Consider the following 23,984-nt stretch of genomic DNA (forward strand, 5'->3'; position numbering starts at 1 on the left):
TAAAATATTTGTTTTAATATTGTTCTCTTACACTTGAATATTATCATAAATTTTTATTTAATAATATTTTAATTTTTTATGAAGAAAGAATCAGATTATAAGTTAAGCTTGGACTTTTTTGCGCAGATGAAATGTGCGAAAAACAGTATAACAGCGAAGCATAAAAATTTAGTTTTTATCTCATACACTAAGAGAAATTATAAAAATATATATTTTGATGAAATAAAGAAAATTATGAATAAAAGTTTGTATTACTTTTTATTTTGGTCAGAAGAATTTTCTTTCAATCTACAGATAGCTAATTAAAAACAAACCAAATTATGAAATCAAGACTCACCTCCTGTTGACAACCAGCATGCCATTTTTGTTTTGTGCGAGCACCAACAATATTGCAAAGAATATAAGAAAAATATTAGATTTTATTTTAATTACACTAAACCATCACCAACTCCCAACAACTACTTACAGTTTTTAATCATAAAAAAAGATTCTTTTCAATGCTAATTATTACACGAGTAGAAAAGATCCGGTTATAATAATATTAATAATCTTAAAGTTTGAAGGAAGGATTAATTAAAAAATTTTTTCCACTCTAACGAAGTTTAATTAAACACTTAATAGCCTCTAATAGAATTTATCCTCAACGTGATGATATTTAATCGATAGATTACCAGTGATATTGTCATTATAGTACTTAATCTGATGGATAATTATTTAAAACAACAAATAATTTCTGTTCAACCATCAGGAAGTGTCAGGGGAACTTTCGACAACTTGCTCCCTTGTTGTTGTTTGGAATTATGCTTGATGGAACTGTTAAGAAATCTTCATAGTCTTGCAGCAAACTTTTTATGTGACAAATCGTCGGCATTTATCATCTTTAAATAATAAGTGATTCTATAAACTTATATTGCTGCATAATAAATAATAATGAGTTGAAAATTTTTCAAATAATAAAAATGAAATGCAGAAGAAAGTTACAATTCAAAACATCACATTGTTACATTCAATAGAGTGAATACATTAATTCAATATTTCTCATTTATGTAAAATTCAACAATAGCAATTAAACATTAATTTCTCGTTTTTAGGATTAATTTATATTATTACATTTAATATACTGTAACAGAGGTCGTTCATTTTCCATGTTTTTACTGAAAGAAATTTTTGTAAAAAAAGTAATAAGTAAAAGTCATATAATTGCTCTCTTATCAAACGATATATACGTAAATACTACAATGTCAACTATTCCCTGATGCAATTAAAACTCTACAGTAATTAACGGTACCTCTACTTTCTCCAAAGTGTATATAAAATAGCTTGTAAAGTACACGATATCGGTAAGAATTTCAGCGAAGAGTACCATCAAGAATTATATTGTTGAAAAAATAAATTGAATTTTTTTTTTTTCAGATAATGAATAATTATATAAAACGAGAAATGGAAGAAGGATGGTAAATGGAAAAAATTGTTTGCTGACTCGACTCTGTTGAAGATTCCGTAAAAGCAATGGAGCGCATTGGAATGATTTTTTGTTGATTATGAATTTATTAAAGTGTATATTAGGTACAATTTCAATGCACTCAATCGATGTAAAATATCAAATAAATGTGTGAAAATGAAAATAATTTATAAACATACACCAATTATTTGGTTTGTCAATTAGGTCATTGGAAACCTTGTTAATTTGAACAATTTTTGAGAGATTTAACAATTACTACGTATATAAAAAAAAAAGCTATCTATTAAAGCTGCAATTGTAGACAAAAAGATAAAGGATGATGACAAAAATTTGAATAATTCTTTTTACCTTTGTTATGAGATCCTTGGCACGACTTTCAAAGAGATGCTCAAGCTTCTGGGTATCAATCGGAATAGGTAGAAGCTCATCCCAAATCATCATATTTTTATCCAGACGAGAAAGGATTATAGGATCATCTCTGACTTCTTTCCAAAAAAGCTTGACAGTTTTTTTATTTTTCTTTGGGATTGTTTGCGATAAACTTTTGACAGTATTGGTACTCTCAGATGTTGGTGGAGATCGAGCAGACTTGAGATGTATTCCAAAGTGTGGTGACGGACCATTTGGTAAAGGCGGAGGAAACTTAGTACCTGGTGGGGGTGGTGGTGGTGCTCGACCAATTCCGTTTGATGGTGACAATGCCATTGGTGGTGGCGGTGGTGGTACACCGTTTGAAACATTAACAGGTCCTAGTACATCCACTTCGTCGTCTGAGTTGAGATCAGTAAAGTCCAAGTCACACAGTGTCAAAGGTCGTTTCATCTTGTTTACTAGTTCTTCCCAATGTAGCTCGTTTTCAGACTTCTTCACCTCTGTAAGCTTTGGTAAATTATCATTCGTTGGTGACTTTAAAATATCAGCCTTTGACTTTGATTTAGCTAAACCTTCTTTAGCTTTTGATATCAGTCCACTCATATCACCAATCCTGTAATTATTCAATTGATTAATTAAGTTTAGAACTCAAGTTTAATCATTTTTGCGAGTGTACCTTGAAACTTTGTCCTCAACAGGACTACTAGGTATGAGATTCTGCGACGTGAGTTTCTGTGTTAAATCCTTAACAGTTCCTTCGCGTTTCATTTGTACAAGAACCCTTCGATCTTCGTCCTCATCCGTGTGATTGACCTCATTGCACTCGATTCCTTCGTCAGGACTTTTCCCATACCAAGGTTTCTTTTCTTCGGAATCTAGCTTGTTAGCGGCGTTCATCAAAGGTGTAAGATCCTTACGGCTATTTGCTCTTGATATTTTATTGCAAGGAGAATCGTTATTACGTTCATAAGATGATCCATTTGAGTATCGTACTCCGTTTGACGAATATGGAGCTTTAAAAGAAATTCAATGTTAATATTTATCTGTCTATTGTAGTTTAAACGGAGGTGTACTACATGAAAACTTATCTAATAATAAAGAGGAGGATTCGGAAGAAAATTGAAAATGAAAGAAAATTCTCAAACCTTCTTGTCCTTCTATACTGCCAATAGTGGCTCTTATATTGGCTGTCGCTTCTTGTTGTTCTCGAATGAAGCTTCTCTGTCTTTCAGCGCGTTCCCTGCGGCGTCGCAATGCTGGAGTCACTCCAACATCATCTTTGTTTTCTTTATAACTCCCATTGAGTTGAACATCTCCAAGACCTTGTGAACTTTGAGAACTACTAGATTCATCGTCATCATCTGGTAAACTGGAGTTAAAAGTTCCATTCAGAGAATTAAGACCGAGAGAGTGATTTAACCGAGGACTTAACCGAGTATTTAGACTCATTGAGAGTGGTGAAGTACCCGTTGAATGTCTACGAGATTTGCGGCGTTCATGAGAATCCACTAAAGATTTTCTGCTACGTAACGTTTTCCTAAAAATGATATTCCAAAAACAAGGCATTATTATTATTGGTAAGATTAATTCAGTTGTTGTTTTATAGTGAATAAATTTCCAAACTATTATGATGATAAAGTGAAATAAAAAAACTTGTTCAAATGTACCTGATGTTGTCGTCAAGTTGTCTGATTGGTGAATCCCGATCATTTCCATCTTCATGATGCAAAACAGCCTCATAAATTTGAAACTGTCTGAGAAGATCGAGATCTGTACCCTGTTTAGACATGTACCTCTGTATAATACCTTCAATACCTTGCTCTTCAAGACAATCAACTTGATCGTAATAAGTATCCTGATCTGGTATTCCATTGAGGCACTTGTTTACGAGTGTTGTCGCATAAATGAGTAGTTCTGTATCGGCAGCATCGTAGTCCTTGAGAAGTTTCATGACATTTGTCCAAGGAATCATGCCACGTGAGGTATCGACTGATCTAACAGCCCGTACAAGCAGAAGACTGTTGGTTTCAACATACTCAACAAAGACAAGAAGCAGCTTCAATGCAGTCTTGACTACAAGCCGAAATCGACTGGCTATCAGGGTATATAACCATTGTACTGTCTGACCATGTTCTATTACGCCATTCATTCCATCAACGTAGAGCATAACTTGGCCTAGGGCTATAGAAAATAAAACAAATCCCATTTTACACACCAATTATTTACCCATTCTTTTTCATTTACATCAATTACAAATGTCATTTTCCTTCAACTTTGAATATTCATTAATGAAGCAAGTTTATCAAAAAGTGATACAATTTTTGTTTTATTTATCAAATTAAAAGTTTATTTCTGAAAAGCTTAATAAATGGATAACTTGTTGAAACATAAAAGAAATATTGAGAAAAAAGAAGAAGAGTAAGAAGAGTACGTAAGCGCGAATTAAATTCACTGGGTCTTTTATGTGCATCGACCAAATCGATTGTTCCTAACTTTGATGACGTTCCCTGGGCGAACATTCGAGGATACCGGAGTCGACCCCGTGGGCGTACGAGCTAGCGAGGAATTACGTCGAAACGATAAAGCTCGCGTCGGCAAAAAGCTCGTGTTTGTGAGGCGTTTTCGAGTGCCTCGTAAAGTTCCGGAGGGACTGTGTGTACATTCACAAGCAACGAGCTTTTGCTCCAACTGTCTACATGAAGCCAGTGCATTGCGTGCGAATCCCACTAACAAGTGTTTACTACGTAAATTCCACCCTTTTCTTTTTTCTGTAATTTTAAATTGCTTTGAAATAACTAACTACCTAAATTATTTCAACTATTTTTTTTCTTCTAGCCATCTCTTTTTTTAATTCTATTTCATTTAAAATTCAACCTATTCAATAGTACAAGTCGATAAAAACTCTTTTAAATTTTTTTTTTTTACCAACAAGTTTCATTATGTAAAAGATATTTTACTGAAAAATATTCATTTAAAATGGAGTTTGTTATTTGGTCAATTAATTAGTACCAGGATGAATAAAAAATATAAAGTATAATTATTATGAGCATGAGTACTTACTAAAAGTTCCTCAAGAGAGTGCGAATTATTTTACAACTTAATCAATGCACACCCCTGGAGTGAGAGGTTGAGTCATATCATAGTGAAAAGGGGTTGGTCTCAATTTTTTTACTTTCTAAATTGCAGCATGCTACCGGACCAAGTAACTTTAATTAAACTACGGAACATATACAAGTTCCAACCCATTTGTTATCGTCGCTTTCTCTCATCCTCTTTTTACTCTATCTCTTTCTCTACTTGTGCGTATAGATATTACTCTTTTCTACTCGCTTTCTCCACTTTTGACCCGCGTCACTAAAGATTTATGAGGGGCGAGAAACGCACCTACGTTGATACCACGTTTCTTCTTCTCGATTAAATAGAAATATACAGTAGCATTTTTTTCCCCACCTTCTTCTGACTTTTTTCTTTATGCTGATGCCATTTATTTTTAAGCTTTTTAACAAATCAACTTTGAGGGATTACCTGCACCTGAGCAAGTTTTAGAAAAGGTTTTCAAAGACATACATCAAGTTCAAGTTGTTACAATGGAATGAAAATATTTATTATTAATGTTACTTTATAATAACAATAGTTTCATTTAATTTAATAAATGATTTATCCTTCCTCATCCCACTTTTAAATTTCCTATAATGAATTAAATACCTTTCTGATTTACTGGCAATTGTAATACATAATAATACAGAAAATGTAATTACATAAATTATTATAATTTTTAATTAAATAAACCCAAAGCTATCAGTTGATGAGCCATTTGTATTTAATTGTCCATCTTTTCTGCTAAATTGAGGCTAACAGTTATTTTAAATTTAAAATGAAAATTCCTTGAAGCTTATTGAAAAGCTAGCCAATTAAATTAAATAATGAATTCATCAATAAGACAATAGATAAGGATAACAGACAATTGATTTGAAGATAACAAAGGTTGGAAATTCTCTGATAATAAACTTCTGTTTGATCTACATCTTGTAAATGAGATTACATAGAAAGGGATGTCTGAGTAAATTATAGACAAGTCCAAGATGAACTGAATAAGCGCATTATCGGGTTATTGATTACTTGGTAATGTTGAATGATTTAAAGTAGCTAAATTACATTAGAATTGTCGTTAAATATAAATATAAGGCATTGGATGGAGATGGTCTGGTACAGGAATGTAAGTAAAATGTAACTTACCTCGAAGTATGTAATTCTGATAATTTTGATCTGCTTCATTGCCGACCTTGATGAGACATGCCAGTCCATCATTCTGTACGAACTCATGCACTAAATCTTTATCCTCCTGCAAAAAAAGAAAAGCAATTTAGTGATTGATAGGTAATTACATGATCTCTGTTGAAAAAAATAAATGATATAAATGTTGGACTGATAGAAAAAAAAATTTGTATTTTAATTTTATTTTATTGTTAACTAAAAAGAATGTAAATTTAATTACAGTTATTTTCATTTTTTTTTTCTTTACTCGATGTCGAGATTAAATGATTGAATAACTTTTATTTTATTGCATTTCATGAAGTGAAAAACGTCATAGTGAATTTTCATTTTATTGATACAATTCACGATATCCTTTTTCAATTCATATCCACGAGATTTTCCACAAAATCTCGATAACCTACATCTAGCATTCAAGATGGAGAATCCCTGTTCTTTTACCTCAATGCTCTAAAATCTATTGATTCAGACTCGCCAAATCCGTACTCGTTAGCTTTCGCCTTTCTTTCTATCTACCATTAGAAATTTTTTTAGGAACTTTGAACTCCATTAAATTCGAAATTGAAACAATACTTTAAACTCTAGACATTAAAATTAAAAGGAGAAAAAAGAAGTTGACATTGTTCTTTTGAATTTCAGGTAGGTCGGGCAATTTAATATAGTTGACATGATTTTAACTGAGATCCAAGAATGACAGAGGAAGTAAACGAAACATTAAATAGATAATAATTGCGCTTGAAAGTTTTTTTTCGGTGCATTATTTATAATAAGAAACAGACGGATGACGGTAAAATGTAAAAGAAAATGGTTGTATTGTTGCTGTCGCACAAATATTTACTCGAGCAAACCAACTCAACGAATAAGAAGAAGGAAAACTTGAGACGACAACGGACTAAGTAGATAAGATGGTAAAAGAGAAAGACAAAAGATGTGGGGGCGAGTAAAGAACAAGTCGTGGTTAAAAATAGCCAGAGTAAAACTCACCTGAAAGATCTGCTTGAGAGAGAAGAGTGCCCGTCGTAGTTCTCGACCTTCGCTGTTTAACAATTTCTCTGAAACAGACAATCAACGTCCAGCTATTTATTATTAACGTAATACATAATCAACTTTTAGTCTTGGCCGAGAAACAAGGGGAAATATATGATTATTTATTACATAAATAATCCCTATGTACATCAGATCCATTTTTATTACTAATTTTTATAATAATCAAAACGTAACGATTTTTATTCAATATAAAATAAAATAAAAGTCTTATTTTTAAATGACAATCAGTTGATGTTCAACGTCATATTTAATTCATTCAATTTGCATAAAAAATCAGTGGCGCGATGCAATTAGCGTCAAAGTTATCTCGATATTAATTGAATCCAGTCAATTTTTATGTATTGAAATGTTTGATATTTTTCAACTAGTTATTTTCATCGTTCATACACATCAATCATAATTGATGAAAACATATTTTTCAACTTAACTTTTTTCTGTTAATTAAAAGGATAAACAGTAAAGTTCATTAGTATGATATGTTATTTTTTATGTATGATTCTTTTTATAGTAAGCATAAAATGCATTAAAATGATGAAGCTTCTAATTAAAAAAAAATAATAATACAATCTAGTAGTTTGGATTTGGAAAAAAAATTGTTCAAAAACTTCGAGATTAGCTATTTGTATTGAAGGCTACGGATTAGAGGCTACGAGCTTAAAAGCTTTTGGCTTCATGGCTTGGCCAACAAAAATGTGAGTAACCTTTGTTTTCGTTTTATTTGTGTAAGATGTTGTTAGTGTAACATTATGTAACCTTCTATCATGTAAAATAAATTTGTTTTAAAACTGTTAATAGGACGTCATCCATTTGATTTACATTGATGTCAGTTTTCTAATAATTTAAAGTGCATTTGTTTAATGCACTTTTATTGCATTTAAATAAAACATGAAGATTTTCGGAGTTTTTTTTTTTAATTAAAAATAAATAAAAAATTCTTCTGCTATTAAAAAAATCAATCATCATTGAATAAAGTATTTTTAAAAACATTTTTTCAAAGTTTTAAAATAGTTTTATTTTCTCTCATTTTTGGAATATTTTGATGAAAAACACTTTTAGAGAAAGAAAAATTATTTAACATGAATTCTATCCACTTCATTAGATGAAGAGACGATAAATAATTTTTTCTATTTATTCTAGTTAGAGAAAGAAGCATGATTACTATTGTCAACGTGTACGATATATTATGTTAAAATGCCGACAACATTTGTGAGAATGAGCTGTGATAATTCGATTTCTATTGACGTGTGAATAATACGTATTGCGAATATTTACATTAATTAAACACAGTTCTGCTTATACACAAGCGTATCCATAGGGAAATTTAAATTGCAAATAAAGATATATAAGTTGAAATGAAAAAACCTTTAATCAATCAGAGAATTTTTTCTGACTTATTAATTGACTACTAACGGTATTTATTTATTTTTTTTTTATTCTTTCATTACTTGGAGTTATTTTATTACTGGTATTTATTTTCCATTATTATATGGGTGACGAAGATGTTGAGAAATCTAGCAAGTTAATCTGTTAGAAGCACGAGAGCAATTAGATATTGTAACAAATACATTACCACTTCCTTGTTGTGGTTTTGATTATAGTATGTCTTTAAGGTGAAAATTAATTGACTGTACATCCGATTTTTAAGGTTTGTGGTTTATCCTACAGAAGGAGGTCATGTTCTTCAACAAAGTTAACGATAAAAAACTTTCAAAGAAATGTGTGTGTGTGTTTTTTTTTTAAATAAACAATTAAAGTCTCTATTGTTTTGATAAAAATGGCTATAAAAGTTGATTATAATTAACATTTTTAATTCTCACACATTAATGAGTAATAATTAAAGTTCTTTTTTATCAGTAAAAGTACTACTATCATTGGAACTAAAGTAGAATATTTTAGTAGGAAATTAAGGAAATACCATGACGTCAAAATTAACATCTTTATCTTGATTTATTTCGTTATGAAATCAGTTACTCAAGAATAATGTTTTATTTTTTCAATGTGAATAAAATTTTTCATTAGATAATAAATTAAAGTTAATGAAGTGAGATGTAAAAATTACAATTTACTTATGGTGAAAAAATAATTTTTTACTGCTAATAAATTTTATTTATTTACAATAAAATCCATAAAGTGTTAATAAGCTTATTCATGCTTCAAGCAATTTATTTATTGCAAATAAATATTTATGAATTTTTTTATTTTTTTTTTTTCAATCCAGTTAAATACAAATTCTCATGAACTTTTTACTACAATGTTGGATTAATGTGTTTGATTGAAAATAATTTAAAAACACACACATATATACGTGAATTGCAAAAATATACTGTTCGATTGAATGGGACAATAATTCTTGAAAAATCCAAGCAGAGTGTTGAACGAATAAGGGAACCAATCTACGTTGTACACACGTACCGTTATGCTCGAATGATCTTCTTGCCGCAGCTGTTTAATCGACCAATCTCGTCGTATTGGTGAATTGTGTATCAAGCAAGGAATCGAACAAGCAGTATAATAGTGGTAGTGAAATTATAAACGAGGAGAAATGGTAACAGGGAAAAGATATCGATTTAAATGAACTGGGATAATTGAAGATATAATGTTCAAATAAATGTACTCCTTATTTGTCCATCGCTTCATCAAATTTGGTTATAATCCGCAATGTATATAGGATTGCTCCAAAACGTTAATTACTCATTTCGATTTGATATTTGATATTGATTTTATAATAAATAACTTACCTATTATTGTGTGCACCCGGACTGATAGTTGTGTCCTCAAGACTATTGAATTTTTTCGACTGAAACAAGAATTAATTTTTTATTATTAAAAATAATCAAAAATATCAATCTTTTTTTTTTTAATAGATTACATTTCTTTTAATAAACTAGTTATTTTTTAAATCTGAAAATAATTGAATAATTTGTTGTTTGATTTTGGCTTGTGTGTGCTGAATTTATTTGCGGAATTTTCCCACAGTAAAATATAATTTTAAAAATAAATATAACTGCATAATAATTATGATCTTGATTGCAGTGCATTTAATGAATAATCGTCTTTTTTTTTTATTATGACGAAAATATAATAAGAATATAATAAATTAGGTTAGACCATCGCAATGATAAGACAAAGAATCGAAAGAAAGAATTATGAGTGACGCTCCGAGCAAACATTCGACCTCGGTTGCAAGATTGAACTTGAAACTCCTGCGAATCTTCCCACACAATTCTCCTGCGTCCATGAGAAAACCATGGAAGATTGAAACAATGGATTTGAGACGTGAACGGAGAAGGCAAAAAAAAAAGATAGCCACGTTTGTAAGAAAAATTAAATATTTAGAGGGCATGTTAATCATGCTTCCGCTCATAAATGAGTAATGTATATTCGAGGAATAAATACTTTTTTTTTTAAACTGCAAACTATCTGCTAAGTTACATATAAGTACCGACATATTTTCCCACCAACTAAATTATTTATTTCTATTTGTTTGTTTTTTGTTAATGAACTCTAATGATAATCTCACCTACATACCCAGAAAGCTTCATTTTATTTTTAATGAATATTGGTTTATGAATGCACGTGAGCCTAGAAATTATTATGCATGAATACCTACTTACGTTGTGGAAGGTTTTTATGTCAGACTATTCTCATTTATTCCATCATTCATATAAATATTAACGGTAGTCATGGAAAAATATTTTTAGTATTTCAATTAAAATTTTGAAAGCCAATAAATATATTATTATTGAGTTATTTCAAGTAATTTGAATGAATGGAAATAATGTTTCAAGCATGGTAGATATCAAAATGATTTTTAACTAACCAATAAACGGACACAAATTGAAATCCATGTATCAATTAAAATTTTTATAATTCGTAATAATTAAAATTGTGAGATAATTGAAATTTTATAAAAATTTTTTCAGCTTTAAAAATCAATAAAAGCTGCGTAATCAATTAAAAATGAATATCCCCCAAAAAATAGTTTTTGTTAATTTCCCGTCGTTTTTATATTAAAATGTAAAATATATGAATTCCACAAATAGAAAAATATTTGACAGATAAAAATTCTAAAAATTCAATTCAATCAGGAACTTATTCTACATTCCCCAGTTCCATCAATAAAATTCGAGCTCTATTAAAGTTTAATTTATTTTCAATCTCAAAATTCTTTTAATTAAAAATTTTTAAATTTCCATCAGAGTAAACAAAAGCTATTTTATATCAAGTTTTATTTGTATTCCGATTGCTAAAGTTAAGAATGTTACGTACACTAGTATAAAATAGTATAAAACAGGTGTATACACCGATGATGTTGCAGCTTGAGCCTGCTGGCTACCGGCGATTTCGATAAATCTTTAAAGGAAAAAAGTGAACGAGAGTTGGTACTAAATTGAACGGACCGCAGACTGTGCAACGATGCGATGGCTAATGCTGGTTGAACGAAGCTTGCACAGTTTTCACCTACAGGGTATTCGAAGGGTGATACTAAACCAGCGTATCATCAATTATTTTTTTATTATTTTATCCTATTTTTTTTCTACGCTGCCATTGTGCGCACGTTACACATTGTAAAAAATTATTTGGTTTACCAACAAATCCGTTAATAGTATTTTTGGTACTCAAATTTATGACACACTTGGGTATTGTTCTGCTATTTCTCCGTGGTTTCCACAATTATATATCACTAATATTTCCCTTTTTACATTTTTTCTCATTCAATTCATTTAATTCAGTTCAATATATACTTTTTTTAATAATTAAAATTATTACATTTATTTTCCAGAGTTTTTAAATTTTTCACAGCACGAAAATTAATCAATAACATACCAATTACTTTGATAAATGAACTATATTTATTCACTAAATTTTAGTTTATAATAAATAAATCATAAAAGCACGAAAAATAATGGTTGAATATATTTTTTAATAGCTATTTGTTATTTAAAAAAAAAAAAACGATGAAAAAGTTCACTGGATGTCATTGCAATTGTCTTCAATACTATATTTAATGTAAAACAATTTTTTTTTTTTTGAAATAAATTGCAAATAATTTGTAATTCAATATGGCAAAAGAATTATTTACAAGTCATGGAGAACAATATTAAATAACTTTGATTTATGAAAGATCGAAGTCACGATGTATCCAAGTTTAGGTATGCGAGAGTACATGGAGAGAATATTTATGAGTATACTTGAGAAATGTTTAAATATAGCTATCAGAAATACAATTGACTTGAATGATTCTTCTCTATCGGGAGTTCAAGTTTATCAATGATTACAATTATAGTGAAAACTTCTTATTGAAATATGCCATACATTCAATTGGCTCAGATCTCTCGTGTATTAGATTAGTAACAGATAGTAGAAAATGGTGTTTAGTTTGGCAACTATCAGCCACAAGAGAGACGCGTTGGTTCGAGAGAGTGGTCGCGGTCACCCGCTTGTTCCAATTATTCAAATGTATTGCCGATGGATGCGTTGTCGTTATACTGCACCTGTTGCATCTGTGCAATTCTAAGCATCTTCATCCGACAGTTGCTATCATGTTTGTATCTATCTAAGACTCTAGATGTCTATATTTAGATTAACTTTCACGTTATTCCTTAAATAATCCGAATTCAAGTGAATAAAATTTTTTTCCAGAAAGAAGCAGAGGTAAAATGAAATTCTTTAGAATAAAAAAAAAAACATGTAAAAATAAAAAAGAAATTTTTTTTCATCAACGAAACTCATTAAAAAATCTTCCAATTTATTTTTGTGATTTTTATTATTTTTTTGGAAGGCATTGATGCAATTAAGGGATTAAAAAGTATTTTTGAAAGGGAAAAATAGTTTAGGTCTAAAAATGAGTTATTTAAAATGATGATACAGGGCATTTCAACCCAAATTATAGCTAATCAGACTTTAATTTTTTTTAATAATATTTTTTTATTCTCCTAAATATTCCTTGGAAATTATTGTTTCCTTTTAAATCAGGTATTTTAGTTGACTTCCAATTATTTTCCACTACTTCACTTTACCTCTGAATCTCCACTAATTGCTTATGAATAAAAACTAACATTTGGATGCACTCAAAAATATTGTCAATCATTAAAAATGAATAAGTTTCAATTTAATCAAGGATAAAAACCTTAGAAATTTTTTTAAATATTTCGGAGCAACTTAAACACTTGTCACTAATTTTGTCAAAATAAAAAAAGTCCAAAAAAAAGAAGTTTAATTACCAATAAGGCGGCATTTTCATTCACAAGCATTTCTCTAGAACATTGCTTTTTCACTTACGTGAGTTGCATTTAAAATAAAACTATAATTCAAGAAAGTCACGATATGCAAACTGTGTTTGAACTTGTGCAGCCAAAGCATCACTTCAACCAACTGACTTGTATCTTTGTCCATAAAGTTTCTTACACTCACTCATCACACAAAAGAGAAGTCAAAGTGGGGAATAAAAACTACGTCTCACGCCAGTTCCATTCCTGCGTGTGAAATTTATATATTCTTTACGGTCTAAGCACACATACTTTACCTCACATTGTGTTGCTATATAATTGACCTTGGTTTTACAATTTTATTTGCCATTTTCACAAGCCCATTTTAAGTAGTATTATTAAATCTACTTATGTACATGTGACAGTTGGCTATCAGATACATAATTAAACATATCAACATTTTTTTTCTTCCATTAAGTGACACAGAGAATCTCATTCCTACACCATTATAACAGTAAAACTATTTTAAAATTTTCAATTCCACTATCTTATACAAAAAATTATGATAATCCGATAAAATCAATGGAAATAAAATACTTCATTTATTAATAAAATATTCTAGAATGCATTAAATCAATGGTAATACATATTTTATTAACCATTTATACTAATAAATCATTGTGATAATAAATGCAAAGAATTTTTTAATACTTATTTTCGAATGTAAAGTTGAATCAATATTGAAAGAAAAAAGAACTGTCTTCGTAGAAAAATAAGAATGAAAGTATAACTCTTCTATTGATCCAGAAGCACTAATAATGTAGTCTAACGATTATAAATGACTTTCTTGAACTTTGTTTCTGTTTATTCTTATCATTGTTAATATCTCCTGAATTAGGCCAAGTATGAAAAACTCGTTTATATCCTTCAATACAATTTATATCTTGATTTAAAAAATCTAATGTATCACAAAGAATATGTCTAACAATTTATGTACAAAGAATGTTATGTTGGATATAAAAAAAAAACCCTTTTAGAGTTCAGGTAAAATGGAGGACATTAAACAACTCTATCAAAAATATTAAGTTGGATTAAAATTTATATCAAAGAGTAAAGAAAAATTACCATTAGTTAAGTAATGTTATTTTATTTATAATTTATGTATGGAATTATTTGTAAATTTTCAGAGGATATTATAAAATTAAATAAAAGTGTAATGTTTATTATGTTACAAGACATATTAAATTATAGAATTTTTACTTCTTTTATAAACCTCATGCACATTCATACAAAATTTGAAACCAAAAAAATTCAGACATTATCCACGCGGTCATCCTTTCTTCCGGTCGTGTCTGAAATAACACTTTTAGATTCTGCTTAGTAATGCTCAACATGTATTAGGTGTCAAAAGCTTTTCTGCATGAAAGGATTTAAATGTTTTTTGATTTTATTCATTCTTTCAAAGGAAGATCTAATGGATTTAGCAACTGTCACATTCATATGCAATTCGAGTTTGCCTTTACAGTTAACAAAAAGAAAAAAAAACCTTTAATTTCAGCATCAATTCAATTTGTTGCAAAGGATTTAATTAATAAAATGAATATTAAGGGCTAGAAGAATGAAATAAAAATTGCTTTGAATTATATCAATTCAGGAATGATAAAAAAAATGGTATTAATAAAAGCTCGGGAAAGAGCTTACAACATGTAGATTACGATTTTATACATATATATTGTATGCCAAATACAGTGAGTAACCTCAGAATACGTATAGAGTATAATATTAGCACACGATTCTCATGGATCGATTACGCGAGTGGTCACACTGACCTCCTTTTCCATTTCACTATTGACCATTTCAATATTTTTGTAATTTTCCATTTCTTTTAGCATCTATTTCTCTTCAGTTGATTGGTCTTTTTTGTTTAGATTCATCTATCTACTACATCCATCAATACAGCCACTTTGAAGATCCCATCAATGGAAAGTTAGACAATCAAAAAAATGAAGCTACTTTTTTTGAGGATTAGAAATAGCTACTTGATTTTGTTACTTTGTCACAATTTTTCCTACTGTCTTTTACATTAACAAAATTCTTGATCATAATATTCTCAAATAAAATAATAATACTTGAACAACATAACATGAATGAAGACAGGATAGGAATAGCACTTCTAGCATCATCCTGCTATCATTCGTGTAATGTTGGTAATAAATTGCTGTTTTATTTAAAAATATTATGATCAAGAATGCAATAGTTATTGTAAAAATATTGTTTTTTTACTGTAAATACTCAGACAAAATATCTACCCAGAATTTCAACTCCATCTGAAGCTTGTAACTATTTTTGAATAATTTTTTCATGAATAAAGCTTATTATTTTATCATTTTCTCTCAACATTTTTGAATGCTACCAAGTATCTTCTCAAGTGTTGTTTTGGATGCAAATCCATCAGTCAAACAATTTTTCTATCTCATCATTGCTACATCCAACAATTTATTTTAATCTTAATCTCTTTTGCCTCAATTTTTATCATTCTCTTCAACAATTGCCACTTTAAATAAATTTTTTGTCAAGAGTACTATGAATATTGAGCAACAATTTTCATTATTAATCTCAATTTAATCAAAAAGGATACAATGTAATTGATGATCTGAATATGATACTACTTAGAGAATATTGATAGTTATTTTTGTTGGGATGATTTAATTCTTTGAGTTCAAGATAGCTTGTTGTGTGGAGATATGTGTTTATTAAAGTTGAGTCAACTGGCGTATTAATTTAAACTAGATGATGTAGACAGTATATCTATTGTAATAATAAATGATTATAAATTCTGAAGACGGCTGTCAGCGTGGGAATGTTTGACAATACATAGATCAGTACTTGATTACAGAGTTAATACAATGGATACTACTATCATAAGATTCCCTGCAGTATGCTTAGCTGTGACTTAAGAACTTTCGTCATCTAGATAGGTCATGTACCGTTATATTTTCTCAAAATGCTTGTTCAGTTATGAGATCCTCGTAATTTCATTATAATCATTATCAACTTTACATTAAAATCAACATCACTAATCATTACTGTAAATATTTTCAAGTATTATTTACATTAAAAATATATCGTTAGAAACTTGAAACATTGGTTAAAAAAATTCAGTAACTTTACTCTTCACACAATCACTTAGAGTACTTTTAGCTCAGGAAAAAAACGTAAATACTTTAACTATTCATCCGTTTCTTTTTTATTTCGAAAAGTGGCAACGAGTTAAAATGGGGGGAAAAAAAAGAAAAAACTCTTTGCAAATTCAAAGTTTTTAAAATTAATTAAAAATTCAAGAATCTTTCTTTACACTCTCGTACAACTTTGAAATTATACAAGTAAAAGTTAAAAAAGGGCTAGTGTAATTATTGAGGGGTTTATGTACCAGAACGCGTTAAATAGATGCAATTAAAAAATTATTCAAGAGTATTCCAATGCATAAAAAAACAAACTTATTTTTTCATTCTCCAAACCCTCAACACCTAAATACTACTCCATATTTGCAGTAAATTATGATGACATTAATAAAGGTATTTTTTTAAAATTAATCTCCATTGTTAAATCTTGTAAAAAATAATGATTAAACATACAATGGCTTCATAAACAATAATTTCACGCTGAGCAATCTTTTTATATTTCAAAAACTTATATCTCGTTGATTTTTCTGTAGAATTTTTAAAATCACTTTAAAACTTTTTTAAAGGGATTCTTGGACGCGCTGAGTTGGATCTAACTCTTTTACACTCTAATAAATCATTAGTTCCATTGTTTCATTAAATTATAATCCACTATGTCACAGAGTCCATGGCAACATTTTGCCCACATTGTCGGTTAAATACACACGATTCTTCTACAATGAAATTACTCTCGAATCCCGAAGCGTATCCATCATGCAGCTGTATCCTTACACACTAGTATATAACTTGACTGTAAATGCACTGGTTTATATACACATGGTGCAAACATCAATGGTTGGATACGCACAATCGAGTTCTCTATTCGCACATGTAGCTCTTCTATGTGTATATATCGAGACGATATACTGATGACTTCTATCTCTATAGCACGGTACGTTTACATATAAGAGTGGATCTATCTAGAGGTATTGTACAGACTGTAACCCACAAGATCTTTACTTACAACTCGAAAGTCCTTGCATGAGTATATATAGAGTAAAGTGGAGGACATCATGGAACGGGTAATGTTCATGAAAGGCTAATGAAGACGTGTCGTTGGTTCGTGTTCCTGGAATCCCTTCGCTCTACCAGGTAGAGTCTACCACAACCATCGGCTCGGCTTAACGACCCATCGCAACCAGTCCAGAAGTCCCTTTTTCGTATTAAAACTTAATTGCCGATTATCTTCACTAACATCGAACATTTATCTACTGATACACTCGTTCGACGTAACATTTTTTCCTTAGCTAATATGTTACTTTGTTCTTACTAACATTCTCTCGTGTACTATGTCAAAATTATATCAAATAACATCAAGCATTTTATCTAAATGAACACCCTCGAGCTATTTCTTCTATACTTCAATCCAAGTATTCTAATATACATCATTATTGCATTTTTTTTTTTCGTGGCCATTTTTTTCGTTCAAAGACAGTTATGACACACTTTAAGTTACTAAAGTACTGACATTAGTATAAAGAGCGTGCTCTTTCTTTCTCCAAAAGATGTGAACAGCAGAAATCAAGAGAAAGGAGGAAGGTGTGTCAGTTAAATTGTTGTAAATTTTCCAACATCCCTCACATATTTCTACATCTTCCTAAATCAAATTTATTGACAATAAATCCATTTTTCGCTCATCAATTAAAGTTCTTTGACAATTCAATGAATCTTTTTTTTTTACATTCTTTCAACACTGATTTACTGAGAAAAATATTTGTTTTTTTAAAGTGTGTATATTTAAAAATATACCTTATTTTTAGAGGGAATATTTTTATTTCTAATTCGAGTAAATAAAATATTAGCGTTGAGGTGGAAGTAAATAATTTTTTTGCTACGATAGTTGTAAGAATATTTAGCAGCATTAAAAATAATTGAAGTAAAATAAAAGGACTTGGTTGAGAGTTCAAACAAATGGAGTTACGAAGGCATGAAATTAAAATGAAATACAAATTTAAATTAAATGAATTTCTTCCAACAGACAATCAGATTTTTCTATTTTGTAATAGAATCTTAGCAGGCTGGAGTTTATGTAAAATGTTTATATTAGATGAAGAAGGTATTTACATACATGTATATTCATGTATGACTTTATTTCATTATATTTACTCCGGTTTTAATTTATCGGAAAATATTATTAAAGAAGAAAATCCCACATACACAAAAAAAATTACTCAACGAGTATATAACAAGATCAAGATTTTCTTGAGATTAAATTACCAAGGTATGCTGTTGTACTTCATTAAAAGCACAAATAATATACAACTAGTGAGTAATAAATGACAAAAATGGACGATCAATATTTGGATGGGAATTTTTTTTTCAAGTATGAAAGAAATTGAGGCAAAGTAAGATGTTGGGTCACAGTGGAATACCAAAAAATTCCTGGCAGTCTGAGATAAATGAGAAATTTTTTATTCATGATAAAAAAATTTTTTCTTTTACTCCAAAATATCTTTTATCAATAATATTTTTGCTATTTTTGTTGTCATTTACAATTTTGAAAATGAAAAAGGTATTGAATTTTTTTAATCTTACTGACGACATAGTTGTATGTTGAATGATAAAATTTCACCATTATCACACGAAAAAATTGAGTTTTTCATCCACATTGATGGATAACTGTAGACGAATAGGTCACCCTACACTTTATTTACTAAAAATACATTTGATACTTTTAGCTTTAATATAATATTCATAACCTTTTTTCTAACATAAGTCATTAATTTCTTAATCCTAGCAAAAGAAAGTTTCAACTATGAATTCATAATGAAGGGGGAAAAAAAATTTCCTCCAAGTAGTCTAGTGTCACCCAACAAACAAAAATAAATAATTAAGTAATTAACTGAACAAGAGAGTAGTGAGTTTTGATGATAAATATTTATATTTCAGGTTGAAATATGTCCAGAAATAACGCGGAAAAGAAGAAAATAAGATTAATTACTTGATTGCGATATTTTGTGTGTCGTGACGAAAAAATATGACGTTATGAGACGCTGAAAAATGAGAGTGTGTACATAGAGGAGGAAAGTGGATTGTAAGAGGGTCAAGATGGGACAAAAAATTTCTCTTACAAGTTCTATAACACACCAAATCACTAAGTGTTATAGAGCAATATTCTCTCGTCGATTTGATCTAACTGTATGAGTTGCGAGCCACTGCACGTACGACTCACCTTTTGGAATTCTTCTATGGGAAAAACCACAGTCATATCGCTATATAGAAAAAGAATCAACGACCGCAAAAGCGCTCAAGTATGATGAGAAGAGTCTCTTTCCAACTCTTCTCGCTTTACCAACTTAACACTCCGAGTGGATGATAGGGTCGTTAAGCTTGCTTTCTTACAATCTAACTGGTTTCCTCATTAAGCCTTTTTATTTCTTAATGAATCCCAGCCAAAAATCATACACTATATTCATCACTTTCTTCCATTTTTTCCCCCCATCTTTTTTTCATCATTATCATCTCCACCACAATCCATACACTTCATCAGAATGATGAAAAACCTCGGATGCTACATTAACGATTTTTAATGAGTCCAACTAACTGTTCGACCTGGAAATAGATCGATTGTGTAAATATTGTAGATGCAACTGAATCACGGTAACATTCATCTTATTTTTAGACTTGGAAATAAAAGCTCGTAAGCGCATAGAGCGAGTAAGGAAAAGTGACAGGAAACTTGGCCGGAAGAACCTCAACCTGGACTCCATGGACTTTGTATTTCATTCTGTCGATTGAAAAGAGCGTCAATTCTAAATCCAGAGACGTGTTCTTTTGCTTTTCTTCCGCGCAATCGATATCTCGTGAATAGATCGAGCGAGAGGCGACACGGTGGAACGATTTATCTCTTCGTGAATCGGGGGCGAGGTTGAGAGGTCGCAAACACAGGATAGACAGGAAAAGCTACAAGTATATGCACACTGTACTACTACCATCAACATTACTAACACTAACACTCTTTACACTGCTACACTATATTATGATATCCGGTCATCGCCTTCAACTTTACTATGAATCATTTTTCTCATCTTATTTGCCTTTTTGCGAGTATTTCTTTCACAGATTCTATTTTCTTTTTATCCTTTTTTTCCGGCTGGAAATATATCTTTGTTTTGAATTTATTTTTTTTTTGTAATTATTATTAATGATCGCTGAAAAGTCAATAATAAATACTAGGTAGAACAAGTGTTAGTGTTTGTATTATTATGCTACTTAACACTTGATTTAATGCGTACATAAATCTCGAATGTGAAAAATCACTTATGCATGGATAAAAAATAAAGATAGAAAAAAAAATTACAATGGAGTTATTGGACAGGGATGTGCTTTTATTATATAATGCAAAAAAATTGTTTTAATGGGAAGAATAAATTTTGAAGGTGCACTTTATCATAAAATATATGGATTATGGGGAGTTTTTCACTTGAAAATTATTGTAAACTTCTGAGAATATAGGAAGGTTGTTGTAATGTGAGAATGATAATAATTCATGCGAGCACCTAATACTTATGAAAGAGGTAGACCGCATAAGGGGGTATGGGGTCTAGACCGTCGACCCTGCACGGTCTATTTTATATAAAGTCCACTATGAACACCCCTTTTAAAAGCATCATGCCAATATATTGATCGAGATTTATTATTATAATTTGACAAGTATATATTTTCTTCAATTATATAGTGGATAGTCGGTAGTGTTGACCTTTGAGATTGTGAATATTGCGTCAACTGTGTTGATTTATCATCTTATTAATTTTTCAGATTGGCTGAATTGATTTGGCGTGATACATTATTGTCTTTTTTCTGATAAAAATAATGAATGTGCCATTTTTCATAATTTTTAACTAAATTGAAATATTTATTAGATACCATCTAGATGTTATTTTATGATTTTTGTCACAATACAATAAATAACTGATTAAAAAATACCCCTAAAAAAGTGATATAAAGATATAACCATATATCACGGTATTTTAAAAATCTCTAAACGTTATAACTCTTTGTAAACAACTTTCCATTTTCTCAGTCATTTTCACATGTCGACATAGATATTTTATATAGGCTATGTAGCTAGCGATAATATCCTCACAGCTGTTCTTGATAGTTCATTGAATTAAATCTTTCCCAAGAATTTATGTAAGTAGCTACAGAACAAGAGATTACAAGAAAAATTCACGGGCCAAATATGAATATAAGTCTAAGGTCATATTCACTGCTGTATATATCAAAACCATGATTGAATATAAAATTCAATATTCATGCAATGTCATTTAATATTGTTTAAAATTTTTAATAAAACCTCGTGCAGCTTTTGACATACAAGATTATCATTACAACTTTCCTCATTATAATAAAATTAAAATTAGCTCAAAGTAATTCAATCTAAAAAAAAATACTAATACTTTCACGACTCCAATGAACAATATATCAAGTTTTAATTTTCTATGCTATTTCAAACAATAGTTGCTGACGAAATAACCTCCCTTATTCCAGATTAGAACTATAAAAAGTAACTTTATGACATCACACAGACAAACATGAACAAACTCAAAAATGATTACGATATATCTAATAGAAATTGGCTCCATAAATTTGGAATTTACTAGAGCAAAAGCATTTTGAAGCAAACATTTATTCTAACAGTCAGGTGGGTTTTTACCGCAACTATGAAAACCCAGCTACTTCATGTATATCTGCATAACGGAAAGCGAGTGAATCCAGACAAGTGCGTACTACCGCGTATCGTGAACCCGGAAATAAAATTCGTTTTTATCATCGTCGACACATGGATTTTGCGGTAGTCGAGCATATAAAGTGTGCAGAGATGAAAATATAAAAAGAACTGTCGAATTTATATTGATACTTTTGAATATTATTTCTTTTTGTCAATCAATCATTATCAGAGGGAAATTTGTCCCAGACAAATCCCAGAAAAGAACTTGTTAAATTTAAAAAGAACATGTTGAAAAAATAAATCAGCATGAATTGAACAAAATTAAATGAAATGTCTTTGTAATAAAATTTCAGAGTTACTTCTAGTTTTAATTATAACTGTGACATGGCTGCAATGATTTTAAAACATCAAAATTAGTTCGCTTGAGCGATTCTTATTCGGAAGAACTAATTAAACCAGAAGAGCAAAAAATAAACTTAAAAATATGATTTTATCTAGTAAAAATAACATTTTGATTAAATTATTTTGGCTTACTATAAATTGAGTTATAATAAATATTATTGCAGATTCAATTATACAAGAGAGGTATTATTTTTATAGGATCTGAGAAAGAATCGGTAAAAAAAACTTGTTACTGAAGAACGGAAAGTACACTGCTATACACACAATCTATATGTCTTCATACTTTTTCTATACTACTATTCGTACACTCAATCTCAAATGGCTTTTGTACGTGCTTCAACTCATTCAGTTGTTGTTGTTGTACGAATTGTCTGTATGTATATGTCTACATTTATGAAAGTCCAAAAGGTCTGTAAAGTTTAAATTGTCTCATTGCCAAAGAAGTATCGATTTTAATCATTTTTGATATGCACTTACTTAGTCTGGAAACCCTCGAATTCTTCTTGCTGTTCACTGATTGATGCTTCAAGATCCAAGTAAGCTCCATAGTCACCATCTTTGTAGAGCTGCAGTGCTGTGTCATCCAGCTGGAAAAGAAATTATTCAATTAGGATTATTTTTTATGTACATTGTATATTAAATGATTTATTTATTTAATTTAAGAATTTACAATTCAATATTTTATAAACTTGAATAAATATTTATTGATAATTATTTGATTCTTTAAGAGCAAACTAATATTTATTTTTACAAATTAAATGAAATAAAATATTAAGATAAATAAAATTATTATTCTGTGTAACTTTGTTGAATAAAAAATATAACCTGGTCGAGTTTATTATCGATTAGTCATTTTAAAAAAAAAGTTGTAAAGCATTCCGATTAATAGAATTCCCATTAATAAATAGAATTTGAAAGCCACAGATGTTGAAGTTTCCTTCAAATTTTTAAATCATTCAACCATTAGGATGTTTGATATTTCCAAGAAGAAAAATATTATTCTTTATTGTCAAGTGTTATTGTTAAATAAATCTGTCTGGTTGTATTCAACAAGAGAAATGTTTCCAATTATTTCCCATGCATTGTCACAATGTCTTATATTTTACAAAATTGTAAACCAAAAAGAAGCCAGACCACAAATTGTACGATCACTCCCGTGGCAACTTTTTATATTGAAATGTGGTTATAGTGGTCGAGGACAATCAATCAACTTTTTTACCAGTTGCAAGTAGATCGATTGGTATTATATAGATGCAGTGATGAAATTAAATTTACCCGTCACAGAAGAAGATATTTGTCAATCTTGGTTAATTCAGAGAAAAAAAAAC

General features: G+C 29.7%; 1 protein-coding gene across 4 annotated transcripts in view; it reads right to left on the reverse strand.

Annotated features, from left to right (window-relative positions):
* Fhos (Formin homology 2 domain containing) overlaps positions 1-23,984 on the reverse strand; it is a 48,099-nt gene that overhangs the window by 7,522 nt on the left and 16,593 nt on the right. For 2 of the 4 annotated variants that reach the window (XM_035080702.1, XM_035080703.1), the window contains exons 3-10: positions 23,134-23,243; positions 9,892-9,950; positions 7,091-7,158; positions 6,071-6,176; positions 3,502-4,015; positions 2,980-3,371; positions 2,511-2,847; positions 1,811-2,447 (exon numbers count right to left, since the gene is read on the reverse strand). In XM_035080702.1, the coding sequence (XP_034936593.1) occupies positions 1,811-2,447; positions 2,511-2,847; positions 2,980-3,371; positions 3,502-4,015; positions 6,071-6,176; positions 7,091-7,158; positions 9,892-9,950; positions 23,134-23,243 (2,223 nt within the window). Of the gene's footprint in view, positions 1-1,809; positions 2,448-2,510; positions 2,848-2,979; positions 3,372-3,501; positions 4,016-6,070; positions 6,177-7,090; positions 7,159-9,891; positions 9,951-13,377; positions 13,710-23,133; positions 23,244-23,984 lie in introns of those variants that run through there. The other 2 variants (XM_035080701.1, XM_035080700.1) reach the window with 2 other exon arrangements.

This window comes from Chelonus insularis, unplaced genomic scaffold (genome assembly GCF_013357705.1).
Source record: "Chelonus insularis isolate UGA/USDA-ARS -01 unplaced genomic scaffold, ASM1335770v1 contig_310_pilon, whole genome shotgun sequence".
Taxonomy (NCBI): domain Eukaryota; kingdom Metazoa; phylum Arthropoda; class Insecta; order Hymenoptera; family Braconidae; genus Chelonus; species Chelonus insularis.